The sequence below is a fragment of the Pelophylax lessonae genome (assembly GCF_965119305.1).
Source record: "Pelophylax lessonae genome assembly, chromosome: 8".
Lineage (NCBI taxonomy): Eukaryota > Metazoa > Chordata > Amphibia > Anura > Ranidae > Pelophylax > Pelophylax lessonae.
The window spans coordinates 104,481,172-104,497,603 of NC_138775.1; the positions used below are offsets into that span (position 1 = coordinate 104,481,172).

The window sequence follows — 16,432 nt, forward strand, 5'->3', positions numbered from 1 at the left end:
CAGGACATGTGCAGCCAGCCACTAAAAGCAATGTTGCAGAGGGTATGTCAGCAAAACAAACAGGCGTCTTGTCACATAGAGCAGCCGTTTACTGACCATAAAAGTCCTGTTGGTCTGTGTTCCGTGCATCGGTTACCGAGCAGTCAGGGATCATCCAGCAACGATCCTGCCGTGGTGCCAAGTACCGCTTCCTAGGTGTGGAGGTATGCCGATGTGTCCGCCAGAGGATGTGGGAGCTTCCTGCCCATCAACGAGGGTTTGGCGCCAAGCAGCCGATAGACGTTGGAGCGGTCCGTGTGACGATCAGGGTGGAGGGTGGAGTCCGTTGCGCAGCAGCGTGTGACGTTGACGCGTTTCGCGTGACGCAGCACGCTTCTTAGCTGAGTTTTGTATGTTTTACATTGGAGCAAGGCGTTATATTCCCTACATATATCTGATATGTGTATGTTTTAATGTTGGTTTATAGATCATAGTTTTTATCAGCTCCTGATGAGTGGACGTTGAGCCACGAAACGCGTAGAGCTTAGAAGATATGAAGACAGACCATTTGAAGAATGATTATATGTTGTTTATATATACAATGCGTTGACCAAAATGTTATTCATTTATTGAATTTACGAAATATATTTATATGAATTTATATATTGCATGTATAGTTCTTGATTTTTTGTATGTCTATTTTTACATCATTGTACCCTCTATGAAATACTCATTAAATAATGCATTAATATTTTTGTTATTTCATATCGTTTTCGATATTTACTAACATGACTGACCTCACTCAAAGTCCCAATGCCCCCCTATTTGTCCCCTTATTTCCTCCCTTTTTTATACGTATACCAAGGATGGAGGTCTAGTCACCATTTACACCACAGATCATGTTCCTCTTTTTAATCTTAAAGGGTATTGTAATTTTCGGTGAACTCACTAAGTGAAGTTTCCACAGGATCTATCCGTTCTCCCAGTTCCTTGACTTCTATTCTATGTTGATTAATACAGAAGGTCAGCTTGTAAAGCATGTCTTTTAACCGGAATTCCAGCCATTGTTGTGTTTATTTAAAGTCAGCATCCTAAAATCCTAAATAAATAACTGCTGCCCCTGTAAATGTGAATCACACATAAATCTGAAAAAAACTATATAAAGTGTGGCGCTGTTTGTTGAATCGTACAAATTCTAACATAAAGGTGATAGTATGTAACAATCATACAACAGATTGTTACATACTATCACCTTTATGTTAGAATTTTTACAGTTGAACAAACAGCGCCACACTTTATATAAATTTTTATGCACTCACCTGTCTTACGATCCAGCGATGCAGCTGGCGGGAGCCTCGGTTCTCTCCCTCTTCTCCCCGTGGTGCCGGCATCACAAGTGTGGGCACCCAGCTGTGACAGCTTGTGGCTTCACAGCAAGGTGTGCACTGCGCGAGTCGCGCTGCGCTTCCTTAGAAGCTGGGCAATATTCTGGGACCTGTGACATGTCCCAGAAGGCTGCAGGGAGGGAGGGGAGAGGAGAACTTCCACCTAGGCGGCTCGAGCAGAAGTGGGAGCGGGTACCTGTTAAAACTAGGTACCTGCTCCCCCACAAAAAAAATGACATGCCAAATGTGGTATGTCAGGGTGTCAGGAGCACTTAAAGCAGAAGTTCTACTTTTGGGTTTTGGGCGGAAGTTCCACGCTTTAAGCATCATATCTGACACTCGTTAGCCAGTGGTTGGGAACGCTGCAATAGGGTCCAAAGCAGGAGATGATGTATGTGGTGGATCAGTCTCAGCCTCCCCCAGCAAATCCTCCTCACATGGCTGTGGAGGGTCGTTGCGGGGTTAGATTTGACAGGGCTTGCAAATGGCACCAAACTTGGCACCCTGAAAGTTATGCATTTCAAAGGAAAATTTCCAAATAAGAAGCCGAGCTATTCCTACTTGAAAACTATTTTGGCTCACTCAAATTCCACTTGTTTTATACTCATTGGGCATCCTTCTATATAGGAAAGTTCCATTTGGCCTAAGCCAAGTGATATAAATCATGAAATATGGCACCAAACTTGTCACCCTGTCATTAATGCATTTCTATGGGAAATTCAGAATAAGAAAAAAGAAATTCCACTATGAAAACTATTTTGGCTCACCCAAACTACACTTTTTTTTTCATACTAATTGGACAAGGACTTCATGATTTCATTATAAACTTTGCAAATGATTGTTTAGTAAATAATCACTTTTGTGAATGAATAAACATCCCACCTGAATAAGAAGCTGTGTTAAAAAGAAGCTAACTTCTGCATTCGAATAAGTCCCAGTTCACACTCCCTCGATGCGGGAACGCTGCGAATATGCAGCATGTTCCCGTAGGTCATGTGTGTGTATAGTGCGATTGCGGTGCAAATTCAGCCATACAAACTGGCTGAAATTTGCACCGCACAGAGATCGGATGTAATTTAGGAGCAGTGCGCTCCAAATTACATGCGATCTCTGTGATCGCATTAATGTGAACCGGCCCTTAGAAGCTGGCCGAATAAGGAGCCAACTTCAGCATCATGGTACAATAGAGGTCTATACCTTCTACACACACAGCCCCCTGCAATCTACACTGGCCTGTTCTGCTGCATATGAGAGTATAATGTAGGTCTGTACCTTCTATACACAGCACCCTGTAATCTACACTGGTCTGTTCTGGTGTATATGAGGGTACAAACTAGGTCTATACCTTCTACACACACAGCTCCCTGTAATTTACACTGGCCTGTTCTGGTGTATATGACAGGGATGACCAGACGTCCCACAGACATATGCACTGAGGACACTGTCCCCGGACCAAGTCTGTACCCGGTTTTATCCCCGGATTAGATTTGAACAGGGGCCCGGGCAATTTAAAAAACAATCAGTGCAGAATTTAAAAAAAAATTGTGAATTACACACCTCTGCTCCTACTAGCTTAGCGGCGTGTATTTTTTCCATTATCTGTTGATCATGTGCTGGTTGGAGCAGAGGGACTCTTTTTTCAGTTTCTGATGCATGCCCATTCCACTCGCATGTTCTTCTGCCTTGGCTCAAGTCCCAGTCAGCTGCCTGCCTATCTCTTTGTCATCCCCCGGCAGAGTGATCTTCTTCCGTTTAGCTCAGCTCCCCACCCAGTAGAAGCCGGGTCCCAGAGAGTGAGACTTGAGAGGCTGCCAGTGCCTTCAATACAGGTGTGCTTTGGGGGTGTGTGTTTATAGACTACATTGCCATACCTCCCAACTTTTTGACATGAGAATGAGGGACACCTATTAGCAAAAGTATGTAGGCATAGGACACACCCCCTGACCCTGCCACACCCCCTTAACCACTTGCCGACCGCCGCACGACTATTAACTGCGGCAGTCAGCCTCCCACAGGCAAACCGACGTAGGGCTACGTTGCTTATTCCTGGCGCTCTGGGGCGCGCTCCCACGCGCCCCCACCGCCGCTTATGGCTTGATTGGGTTCAGAACCGATCAGATTCTATGCTGAGCCTGTGTAATGTAAACACAGGCTCAGAAAAGACGTGCTCTCCCCTCCCATGATCCTTTTTGGATTCATCGAGAGGAGAGAGCACATCTAGTACTGCCCTAAGCACACATACACACACTTAGATAGGCACATTTAACCCCCGATCGCCCCCCCAGTTATCCCCTGCACCCCTTGTCACAATACACACTGTATACTGTATATAGCATTTTCCTATATACCTGTATAAGTGTGATTTGTGACCAGGTGTAGCGCTTGAGGCCGTTCCTTTACATTTAAAATATCCGCCACCCCCTCCCAATAAAGATTTAACCCCCTGATCCCCTACCCCCTGATCACCCCCAGTTAACCCCTTCCCCCCTGTCACATTGCACACTAATAAACAAGTAATATTGTATTTTACTGTATTTTCTATTAGTATGATTGTGACTTGAGTTAGCGCTGGCGACTTAGTTTCTGTCCCAAGGAGGTTTAGGGTCCCCGCCACCCACCCCCAATAAAGATTTAACCCCCTGACCCCCCCCCGATCACCCCTACACCCCCCTGTCACAACACACACTGTATACAGTATATAGCATTTTCGTATATACCCGTATAAGTGTGACTTGTGACCAGATTTAGCGCTTGCGGCCGTTTCTTTTATCCTTAGGATACCCGCCACCCCCCAATAAAGATTTAACCCCCTGATCCCCCCCACTTTACCCCTTCCCCCCTGTCAAATTGCACACTAATAAACAAGTAATATAGTGTTTTACTGTATTTTCTATTAGTGTGATTGTGACTTGAGTTAGCGCTAGTGAGTTAGTTTCTGTCCCAAGGAGGTTTACGGGTCCCCGCCACCCACCCCCAATAAAGATTTAACCCCCTGATCCCCCCTACACCCCCTGTCACAACACACACTGTATACAGTATATAGCATTTTCTATATACCCGTATAAGTGTGACTTGTGACCAGGTTTAAGCGCTTCCTGCCTTTCCTTTTATACTTAGGATACCCGCCACCCCCTCCCAATAAAGATTTAACCCCCTGATCCCCCCTGATCACATCCAGTTAACCCCTTCCCCCCGTCACATTAATACACATGTAATATAGTGTTTTATTTTATTTTTTATTAGTGTGATTGCGACTTGAGTTAGCGCTAGCGAGTTTGTTTCTGTCCCAGCCACCCCCCCATAAAGATTTAACCCCCTGATCCCCCCCGATCACCCCCAGTTAACCCCCTTCATTGCCCTGTCACAGTGTCACTTTTATAGTGTACAGTATTTTTTCTGATCACTATTATTAGTGACACAGGTGACATTAGCTAGTGTTAGTGTCAGTCTAAAATAGCGCAGATCCCCGGCGCATAGTTAGAAATAACCCCTTGATTACCACACACACACACACACACACACACTTCCATTACTAGTATAGTGTTTGAACAGATCAATATCTGATCAGAACTATTCTAGCATCCCCATAGTTTAGGGTTCTCAAAACGCGGTGTTTGCACGATCAGCACTGATTCCTGCCAGCACCTGCGTTTAACCCCCTCCGCCCAGCCCACCCCACTCAGGCAAGAGTAGTAATCAATAGATTACTGTCACTTACAAAAAACACAACACATAAAACCGCTGTGTTAGCAGAGTCAGGCCTGATCCCTGCTAGCATTAGCAGTTTTTTTTGGTAGCGGTTGAAATAGTCCTTGACAACCAGGTGCTTTTATTACCTGTGAGTCACACTACTGTACCGGTAAATTTAGTTACCAAAATGTCCAAACAGTGGTACAGTAGTGCAGAGACTTACAGTATACTGACCATGTCAGATGAGAGCGATGGGGAAGCCTCACTAGCAGAATCAGGGTCAGTATATGAACCTGATGACCGCAGCGGCTCCCTGACAGATAGCTCCGACGACAGATGGGTCCCTGTTAGACCCAGGTGTACCCGATCCCATTCTGGAGTTGTTGAGATGCAGGAATCGCAGGGTGCTCGTATGGAGCAGAGTGCCGGTACTAGTGACGCTCATCCTTCTGGTGGCCTGGCAAATGCCAGCGGCCTAGTACACCCTGGACCTAGTACAACCAGCACTGCAGTAACACTTGGTGACGTGGCGAGTCCCATAAGTGCAGTTGAAGCTGGTGCGGTGGCTAGCATGAGTAGTGGCCCGCAGCCACCGCGTATTCGAAGACAGGCCCGTAGAGCCCATAGTGCCCTCCCTGATGCGCTGGCATATCCCAATTGGCAATCCACTGATTCTACAGCGCCAGTACTTCCCCCATTTACTGCTCAACCTGGAATCCACGTGGAGACAGCTGGTTTTACGCCCCTGAACTTTTTTGAGCTGTTCTTCACAGAAGATCTTTTCGGATCTATTGTGGATCAATCAAATTTTTATGCACAACAATTCTTTGCCGCCAACCCAAATTCGTCCCTTGCCAGACAATTCGCCTGGAAACCTATAACGGTTCCCGATTTTAAAATCTTTCTGGGCCTTTCCCTCAACATGGGCATAACCAAAAAGAGTGAATTGCGGCTATATTGGTCCACTAGCCCACTTCACCATATGCATGTGTACTCTGCCTCCATGTCCAGGGGGAGATACGAGCAAATTCTGCGATTTATGCATTTCAGTGACAATGAACTCTGTCGTCCTCGGGGGAGACCCTGAATATGATCGGCTCCACAAAATTCGGCCCCTAATAGACCACTTCAATCAGCAGTTTGCAACCTTGTTTATGCTTGAACAAGTTGTCTGCGTTGAGGAGTCCCTGATTAAATTTACTGGCAGCCTTGCTATGAAACAGTACCTCCCCAGCAAGCATGCCAAGTACAGGGTCAAGCTGTACAAGCTCTGTGACAGGGCCACAGGCTATACAGTTTGTTTCCGGGTCTATGAGGGAAAAGATAGCACTGTGGAGCCCCCCAACTGCCCAGACTACATAGGGAGCAGTGGCAAGATAGTTTGGGACTTGGTGTCACCCTTATCCGGAAAGGGGTACCATTTGTACGTGGACAACTTTTACACAAGCGTGCCACAATTTAGTCACCTTCTCGATTTACAAATTGGCGCATGTGGCACCGCGCGACCTAATCACCGGGACTTCCCCCAACGGCTTGTAAATTCCTGTCTTAGTCGGGGGGCGAGAGCCTGCTTGAAAATGGACAAATTGCTTGCAGTGAAGTAGAGGGATACACTGGATGTTTTCGTTCTGTCCTCCATTTACCCAGACACGACAGTCCAAATTTCTATGGCAACTGGCGTTATGGAGAAACCCCTCTGTGTCCACAACTACAACCTTAATATGGGAGGGGTGGACCTTAACGACCAGCTTTTGGCGCCGTATTTATTTGCCCATAAAGCCAGACGCTGGTACAAAAAAGTGTCTGTTTATTTATTCCAATTGGCTATGCTGAACGCCTTTGTCCTATACAGGGCGTCAGGACGAACTGGATCCTTCCGAGAACTTCAGGAAGCGATCATCGAAGGCTACCTGTACCCAGGAGGTATGCCTGCCCAACTTCCCCTTCCAGATGCAGTGAGCCGGCTGCATGAGAGGCATTTTCCGAATGTCCTCCCGCGTACCCCTACCCAAACTCACCCCCAAAGAAGATGTTGTGTCTGTAGCAGGCGCTGATTTAGGCGTGACATCGGCTATTATTGTCCCACCTGTCCTGACCAACCTGGTCTCTGCATGGGGGACTGTTTCCGTCGCTACCATACACTAGTAGAGTTTTAGTGTAGAGTTCAGCACGACACAGTGTAGGGCACACAAACACAGGGTCTCGAAAGATGTTCGAAGGCTATCGACATTTTGAGAGACCCAAACTGGAAAATCGCAGTTCACAGAAAAAACAGTGTTACAAAAAAAAAAAAAAATCCAAAAACAGTTGTCGTGTCAGTCATTTTTATGTTCTTCTTCTCTTCCTACTGTACTTTTACTGTACTTTGTTTTTCATTCTTTTGTTAACCTGTTTCTCTTGCAGGTACCCGTCGGCTGCCACATTGATTTTATATATTCTGACACAAACAGCGTTTGCGCACAGCATATATGGATACCTCTGATGGCAGCAGCTGTGGTAGGCTGATTTCACCACTGCAGTTAAAATACCTTTAGGTATATGTGGAATATTGTCATGTATACCCACCATTAAATCAGTGGGTTTGGCTGTTTGGGCGGTTAATGGTGTGTAATACTACACAATATTCCTGTTCGGTTCTCTTTTTTTTCATTCAGCCCACAGGCTGCATGAAAAAAACAAAAAACCTACACTATATGCCAAACAAGGGCCAGCAATGTACTGGTACGTTGCTGAACTTTGAGTGGTTATATCAGGATGATGCCTGCAGATTTAGGCATCATCTTGGTATCGTTTTTTACAGCCAGTGGTCGGCTTACATGTAAAAGCAATTCTAGTGGATAATTCGCTGCTAGACTGATTTTACATGCAGTGGGAGGGGACTCCCCCTCCCTCCCACCGCCTTCCGTGGTTTTTCTCGGGCTCTCCTGTCGCACCGATTAACCAGAGAGTGAAGCCGGTGGTTCAATTATCTAACCATAGAGCTGATTGGAGATGAGAATGGCTCCAATCATCTCTATGGCCTAAGATACCAGAAGCTACGAGCATTTAATGACTTCTGTTTCGCCAGAAATAAACAGCGCCATTGGGAAATTGGGAAAGTATTTTATCACACCAATTTTGGTGTGGTCAGATACGTTAAGGTCAGAGGAGAGATCCAGAGTCTAAAAGACCCCAATTTTTTAAAAAAAGAGTACCTGTCACTACAGATTGCTGGATATTTAAATTCATTGTGATAACATTAAAAATGATTAAAATAAAAAAGAAAATGAAAGGAAAGGTGTCAAAATAATATAAAAAAGCAAAATAAATAAGAAAAAAAAAATCAAGCCCCTCCTGTCCTCCCGTGCTTGCGCGCAAAGGTGCACACAAGCGTTGGTCTAGTGTCATATGTAAACCGCAATTGCAGCATGCATGTGAGGTATTGCCGTGAACGCCAGGTCGAGGGCAGTAATTCTTGCAGTAGACCTCCTCTGTAAGTCTAAAGTGGTAACCTGTAAAGACTTTTAAAAATGTACGTAGTTTGTTGCCGCTGCACAAGCGTGCGCAATTTTTAAAGCATGTCATGTTTGGTATCTATGTACTCGGCATAAGATCATCTTTTAAATTTTACCAAACAATTTGGAATTATATAGTGAATTTGTGCATTAAATTTAAAAAAAATTATTTTTTTGCAGAAATTGCGTTTGGAAAATCTGTGCGCAAATACAGTGTGACAAAAAAATTTGCAACATCCACCATTTTGTTCTATAGAGCCTCTGCTTTAAAGAAATATATAATGTTTGGGGGGTTCAAAGTAATTTTCTAGTAAAAAAAAATATTTTTTCATGTAAACAAAAAGTCACAGAAAAGGCTTGGTTTTCAAGTGGTTAGAAGAGTGGTTGATGTGCGGCTAAGATTGAGCATAAAATGCCGGGACAGTTCAAACAACCCCCAAATGACCCCTTTTTGAAAAGTAGACACCCAAAGCTATTTGCTGAGAGGCATATTGAGTCCATGGAGTATTTTATATTTTGCCCTAAGTTTCGGGAAGGTGACAATTTTTTTTTTTTTACAGAAAGTTGTCACTAAATGATATATTGCTCACGCATGCCATGGGTATATGTGTAATTATTCTGCTGCTTCTCCTGAGTACAGGGATACCACATGTGTGAGACTTTTTGGGAGCCTAGCTGTGTACGGGACCCCGAAAACCAATCCCCATCTTCAGGTTTTCTAATGGCGTAAATTGCTAATTTTACCTCTGCACTACCTGTCATAGTTTCAGAGGCCCTGAAATTTCAAGATGGCACAAAACCCCCCCAAATGACTCAATTTTTCAAAGTAGACACTCCAAGTTATTAGTTAAGGGGCATGGTGAGTCCATGGAATAGATTATATTTTGCCACAAGTTTTGGGAAAATGATTATTATTATTTTTTTACACAAAGTTGTCAGTAAATGATATAATGCTTACACATGCCATGGGTATATGTGAAATGACACCCCAAAATACATTCTGCTGCTTCTCCTGAGTACAGGGATACCCCATGTGTGAGACTTTTTGACAGTCTAGCCGCTTACAGGACCCCGAAAACCAATCACCGCCTTTAGGCTTCCTAAGGGTGTAAATTGTTGATTTCACTCCTCACTACCTATCACAGTTTTGAAGGCCATGAAATGCCAAGATAGCACAACCCCCCCCCCCCCCCAAATGACTACTTTTTGAAAAGTAGACACCCCATAGTATTTGCTAAGATGCATGGTGAGTATTTTGCAGCTCTCATTTATTTTGGAAAATGAAGAAAAAAAAAGAAAAATGCATTTTTTCCCCTCTATTTTAAATTTCCAAAACTTTGTGACAAAAAGTGAGATCTGCAAAACACTCAACATGCCTCTCTGCAAATAGCTTAGGGTGTCTACTTTCCGAAAAGGGGTCATTTGGGGGGGGGTTGTGCTGTCTTGGCATTTCATGGCCTCTGAAACTGTGATAGGTAGTCAGGAGTGAAATCAACAATTTACGCCCTAGGAAAGCCTGAAAGTGGGGATTGGTTTTCGGGGTCCTGTACTCGGCTAGACTGCAAAAAAGTCTCACACTTGGGGTATCCCTGTATTCAGGAGAAGCAGCAGAATGTATTTTGGGGTGTCATTTCACATATACCATGTGTGAGCAATATATCATTTAGTGACAACTTTGTGTAAAAAAAAAAAAAATAATAATAATATATTTCCCGGAATTTGTGGCAAAATATTCCATGGACTCATCAGGCCTCTCAGCAAATAGCTCTGGGTGTCTACTTTCCAAAATAGGGTCATTTGGGGGGGTTTTGTGCTATTTTGGAATTTTAGTGCCTCCGAAACTGTGACAGGTAGTGCGGAGGTGAAATGCACAATTTACGCCATTAGAAAACCTGAGAATGTTGATTGGTTTTCGGGGACCTGTACACAGCTAGGCTCCCAAAAAGTCTCACACGTGGTATCCCTGTACTCAGGGGAAGCAGTAGAATGTATTTTAGGGTGTCATTCCACATATATCCATGGCATGTGTGAGCAATTTATCTTTTAGTGACAACTTTGTGTTAAAAAAAAATTAGTTTCCCGAACCTTGTGGCAAAATATAAAATATTCCATGGACTCACCATGCCTCTCAGCAAATAGCTTGGGTTGTCTACTTTCCAAAATGGGGTCATTGGGGGGGGGGGGGGTTGTGGTGTCTTGACATTTCAGGGCCTTCTAAACCGTTATAGGTAGTGAGAAAATGCAATGAAAAATGTACGCCCTGAAATTCTGATGGTGGGGATTGGTTTTCGGGGTCCCGTACACAGCTAGGCTCCCAAAAAGTCTCACATATGTGGTATCCCTGTACTCAGGAGAAGCAGCAGAACAATTACACATATACCCATGGCATGTGTGAGCAATATATCATTTCAGTGTAAAAAAAAAAAAAAAATGTTTTTTAGTCATTTTTCAAACACCTGTGACAAAAAAATGAAATATTCAATGAGCTCAACATGCCTCTCAGGACATTCCTTAGGATGTCTTCTTTCCAAAAAGTGGTAATTGGGGGGGGGGGGGGGGTTGTACTGCCCTGCCATTTTAGCACTTCATGAAATGAGATAGGCAGTCAAAAATTAAAGCAGCGTAAATTCCAGTATTCACACCATAGTTTGTAGACGCTATAACTTTTGCATGGAATAGGTAAGTCGCGCTAATGAGTGATGTTGTCAAATATTCACATAAATGTCAAATCATATAAAATCGGGAAAAATGTCCACATAGACTGTCCAATGGTCAAATAAATGTCCCAAAACTCAGGAGTTCTTCCAAACTCTTCAATTTGAAATATAAGTCACCAGATGAATGATCTCCTTACCAGATAGATGAAGGGAATAGACCCTCAAAGCACCAGATGAAGTGGGTCTGCAGCCTCGAATCCAAAAATTGATGTGGTTCCCCGATAATGTTTGCATGTGAAGAGAAATTACATATCCCTAGCTTGACACTGTATGATAATCTCTCAAACACCCAATATGTGAACCTTCACTATGAAAGGTGAAAGGAAAGGCCACCACACCAGTACAATTAACACTGCCAAACGGCCAGGTAATACGTGAATAGAACAGCCCAATAGCCACCAAGAGGATACAGAACCGCCACCAAAATCACTGCCTCTTACCAGAGTCTGATTTATGCAAGCCAAACGATCACAGAAATGACTTCAGTGTGTGCCAAATACCATAAGGAAGTAGGTGCAGCAATGTGAAAAGACACTCAGAGGTCTGATGAACCAAGCCAAAATCACTGCCGCTTACCAGACTGTAACAGGTGACAAGCAAAAGGTCTCAAAACGATCCTCTGGATATCTGATATCAATTGCTCCAAGTCCAGCCGACCAAGCCAAAGAGGGGGACAAAAAAGCACTCCATAGTGTAAAACCCAACAAACTTTAATTCAGAATATGAAGAGCAACTTACAAAAATGTTGATTAAGAAAGCGTGGATAGGATGCGAGCCGCCGGCCGGTCGGCTCCTTCGCCCGTCCTCAAATTCAAAGCAGTGACCTTAGCACGCCGTGACCGACGCACGTTTCGTCAGATATGACGTTTTCAAGGTGTATAACTTTTGCGCAAACCAATAAAAATACGCTCATTGGGATTTTTTTTGGCAAAGACATGTAGCTAAATACATTTTGCCCAAAAAATATGACATAAATTGAGTATATTGGATATTTTTTAAAAGACAGAAATGAAAATGTCATTTTTTCTCAAAATTTTCACTCTTTTTTTATTAATATAGCATAAAATAAAAAGCGCAGAGGTGATCAAATGCCACCAAAAGAAAGCTCTGTTTGTGGGAAAAAAGGACGTCAATTTTGTTTGGGTACAGCATTGCATGACCGCGCAATTGTCAGTTAAAGTCACACAGTGCCAAGTTGAAAAAAGGGCTCTGGTCTTTGAGCAGGAAAATGCTCCGGGGCTTAAGTGGTTAAAGGAGAATTATACATAAAAAATGATTAGTTAAACCTACAAGTGCTTTTTATTGCCACTACTATTCCTTTATATTGGCTTTAAAAATTGACAAATTCAGCAATTTAGAAATTGGATGGAAGGTTTAGCACTTGGAAACTCTTTTTGAAAGATAAAAAGTGAAATTTATAAACAACTTTATAGAGCAGACCAAAATGAGGGACAAATGAGGAGGAAATAGGGACAGAGGGACTTTGTTGCCAATCAGGGAGAGTTGGGAACTATGCATTGCACTGTGTCTGTCTTTCTGGCATAATGGATGGTATCATAACTCAATCATGGCTCTGGCTGGCAGTGCACTGTCACATAACATGGCTGCTATTAACTTATTGGTCACCAAGCAGCCATGTTATGTGACACACTGTGACAGAGCTAGCCAGAGCCATGATAGAGTGCCTGCTGTCCGTTCTGTCAGTATGAAAGACATTGATCCTGTGTTCCTGCAAAGCAGCATGGATCCATGCCTTCCCTTAGTAAAAGCACCTCCCCACAGTGAGAAAACACTTGTTAGGCACACAGTTACCATTTGATCACCCCTGATGTTAACCTCTTCCCAGCCAGTGTCATTAGTATGGTGACACTATATATTTTTTAGCACTGATCACTGTATTAATGTCACTGGTTCCCACAAAGTGTCACTTAGTGTCCTATATATCTGCCACAAAACTGAAGTCACAATATAAGTCGCAGATTGCCACCATTACTAGTAAAAAAAAAAAAAAAACATGTCCCTGGATTTTATTTTAAAAATCTGGTTACCATATGAGAGTATAATGTAGGTCTGTAGCTTCTACACACAGCTCCCTGTAATCTACACTGGTCTGTTCTGCTGCATATGAGGGTACAATCTAAGCTTCTACACACAGCTCCCTGTAATCTACACTGGTCTGTTCTGCTGTATATGAGGGTACAATCTAAGCTTCGTGACACACGAAATTCACTGCAATCAGAATGTTGTCACCCAATGACACAAACCACATTTATGAACTGCTTTAGCCATCAAACCCCGCCTCCCTTCCAGCTCTTTGAGCGTGTCCTATGACCAGCACGTGTTTCCTGTGGGGGCGTGTAATACAAGTTTGTTCCTTGAGTGACGCAGTGAGGTGGGCGTGCCCGGGTGGAAGCTGAGTGTCATGTGACTTGGCTGTAGAGTTGTAGCTGCGCTTGCCGTGTGAAGTAGTAACCTTAGTCGTAGTGCACCATGGAGTTCTTGTTGGGAAACCCTTTTGGCACTCCGGTGGGGCAGCGCGTTGGTGAGTCCGCCATTCTATTGTACGCTATGCAGCAGATAGAATCCTTACTTTCCAGACACTTGTCTGTTTCATTTGAGGCAAAGGGAAGTTGCTCAAACCTGAATGGTAAACCGATTACAGAACGCTGTGGCCTATAGCATGTGAGCTGCTTGTGGGTCTGACCAATAGACGCGTGACTTGCTTTGCAGACGTCCTGCGTAGGCCAATGGGGGGATAGATGTGTTCCAGTAGGTGGGATTGGAGTTCAGTCACCCGGTCCCCTCCCTCATTGTAAATAAATAGCTGGAAAGGTGTTTGGTAATGCGGTGATGACACACGGAACTAAAAAAAGTGCAGACGGTGATGCTGCAAATTCCTAATTGAAGTTAATATAAATGTCATCTTTATTATTCCTTCCTCGCCTGGATTTTGTTGCTTTTTTATAGTTTCATTACAGAGTCCACACCTTCCCAGTCCTAAGGCTTTAGGGTGTTATTACTTTGTTTTGAAATCGTTGGATATACAGCGCTATTTATAGTTGCTTGCTCACTATTTGTCATTTGTACACCAAATTTATCAATGTGCCGGTTCACACTATTGCGATGCGGCAACTCTGCGAATATACAGCGTGTTCCCGCATCGCATCCGCAGCACAGGCAGTTAGCACTGCCATATGCGATACGCTGGGGGTGTCAATTCAAAGTTAACACCCCCAGATCGGATCGCATATCGCAGTGCTATCTGACAGTTCGCACATGAATCGGATCGTACTGATGAGAACCATGCGATCCGATTCCAAAAAAAGGGTCCTGTGCGAGTTCACTGCGATTGTGGTGCAAATTCAGCCATGCAGTGCGCTCCAAATCACATGCGATATCTGTCATCGCAATAGTGTGAACCGGCACTAAAGTGGAGCTGATCTTCCACCTTCGCCTCCTCCTCATCTGCCTTTGCTGTGGCGATCAGTCAAGACCCCCAGCCCTTTAATGGTTTGACTGAGCGTTAAAGTGGTTGTAAACCTCGGACATGAAATCTGAACAAAGCATATCCCTCTATAGCAGTGTTTCTTAACCTCTTATTCGGTCCAGGCCCCCTTTAACCACTTCTGGACCAGAAGGCTTTCCCCCTTAATGACCAGATCATTTTTTGCGATACGGCACTGCGTTACTTTAACTGACATTTGCAACGCTGTACCCTAATAAAATTGATGTCCTTTTTTTTTTTTTTTTTTTACACGCTATAACCAAAATAAGAGTGACAATTCTGAAAAAAAATATATATATTTTATTTTCTGCTATAAAACATTCCCAATAAAAAAAAATTTCACAATTAATTTTTTTTTCATCATTTTAAGCCAATGTGTATTCTGCTACATATAGTAAAAAAGACCCCAATAAGTGTGTATTGATTGGTTTGTGCAAATGTTATTGCATCTACAAACTAGGAAAAATATTTGTCGTCATTATTATTATTTTTTTTTCTTACTAGTAATGGCGGCGATCAGTGATTTTTAGCGGGACTGCGACATTGCAGTGTAGAGATCGGACACCTGACGCTTTTGAGTGGACCAGTGACATTACTACAGTAATCAGTGCTAAAAATATGCACTGTTACTGTACTAATGACACTGGCAGGGAAGGGGCTAACACTAAAGGGTTAAATATCTCCCTAGGGGATGCTTTCTAACTGTATGAGGGATGGACTCACTAGAGGAACATAGAGATCCGTGTTTCTAAATAGCAGGAACACAAGATCCCTGTGACAGAACGGTGGTCTGCTTTGTTTACATGGGCAGACTGCCATTCTGTGTCTCTAGGGAGTGATCGCGGGTGGCTGGCGGACATCGTGTCTGCCGGACCCGCTGGTTGGCTCCCACTTCTGGCTGCGGCATGCGCTCACGGCCCAACTGGCTATTGCATGTAACGACATGCAGGTACGTAGTTTGGTGCAATAGAGACGACCTGTCGCAGTATATGTACTGCTGGCGATCGACAAGTGGTTAAAAACATAGACAATCTCAAGGCACCCTTTACAATTATGGACAGTCTTGAGGCACTCCATTCTAAAATGTGTAAATATATTGGAATAGTTGTGGTACAACGCAGCAACATCCACATGTAGGACACCCAACGTTAAATGTGATTTATTCTTCCAAAGCAAATGCGCTTTTGCGCACCGGTACTGACTATTCCAGTGTTTCTTTTCTCCCTCAATTTCTTAGTCAGCTAATGTCACCCCAGTGCTGAGGGTCAAACAAGGATGCTGTGGAGGCAACAGACATCCTCCTTATTAACTGATGATGTCATTGGTTGTTAGGATGCCAGGGTCTAGAAAGTCGTAATGGTGCATAATGAAACCCTGTGGCTTTGTGTAACTGCAAGGCAAGCTTGATCCACCTGCTGGCTTGTATACAATTTATGTTTAATTTGTAAGAATTTTGCCAAGGCACCCTGGTTGAAAATGGCTGCTCTATAGTATGTCCTGGTCTCAATAAAGAGCACAACGTGTCATTTTGGTCTGCTGCTGTGTTCCTCTGCTATCTGCATGAATCCCTTCTGACAAGTTTTCCTGACATCAAGAGAAAAATGTTTATGGGGAGAGATCTCTAGCAGATTGATAACCTCAGCTCTGTTCCTGTGAGCTGTA

General features: G+C 43.7%; 1 protein-coding gene across 2 annotated transcripts in view; it reads left to right on the forward strand.

Moving 5' to 3' along the window:
* Positions 1-13,670: 13,670 nt before the first annotated feature.
* The window catches only part of TOM1 (target of myb1 membrane trafficking protein), a 400,254-nt gene continuing 397,492 nt past the window's right edge, over positions 13,671-16,432 (forward strand). For both annotated transcript variants that reach the window (XM_082266183.1, XM_082266184.1), the window contains exon 1: positions 13,671-13,807. In XM_082266183.1, the coding sequence (XP_082122309.1) occupies positions 13,756-13,807 (52 nt within the window). In that variant the 5' untranslated portion in view covers positions 13,671-13,755. The remainder of the gene's footprint in view (positions 13,808-16,432) is intronic.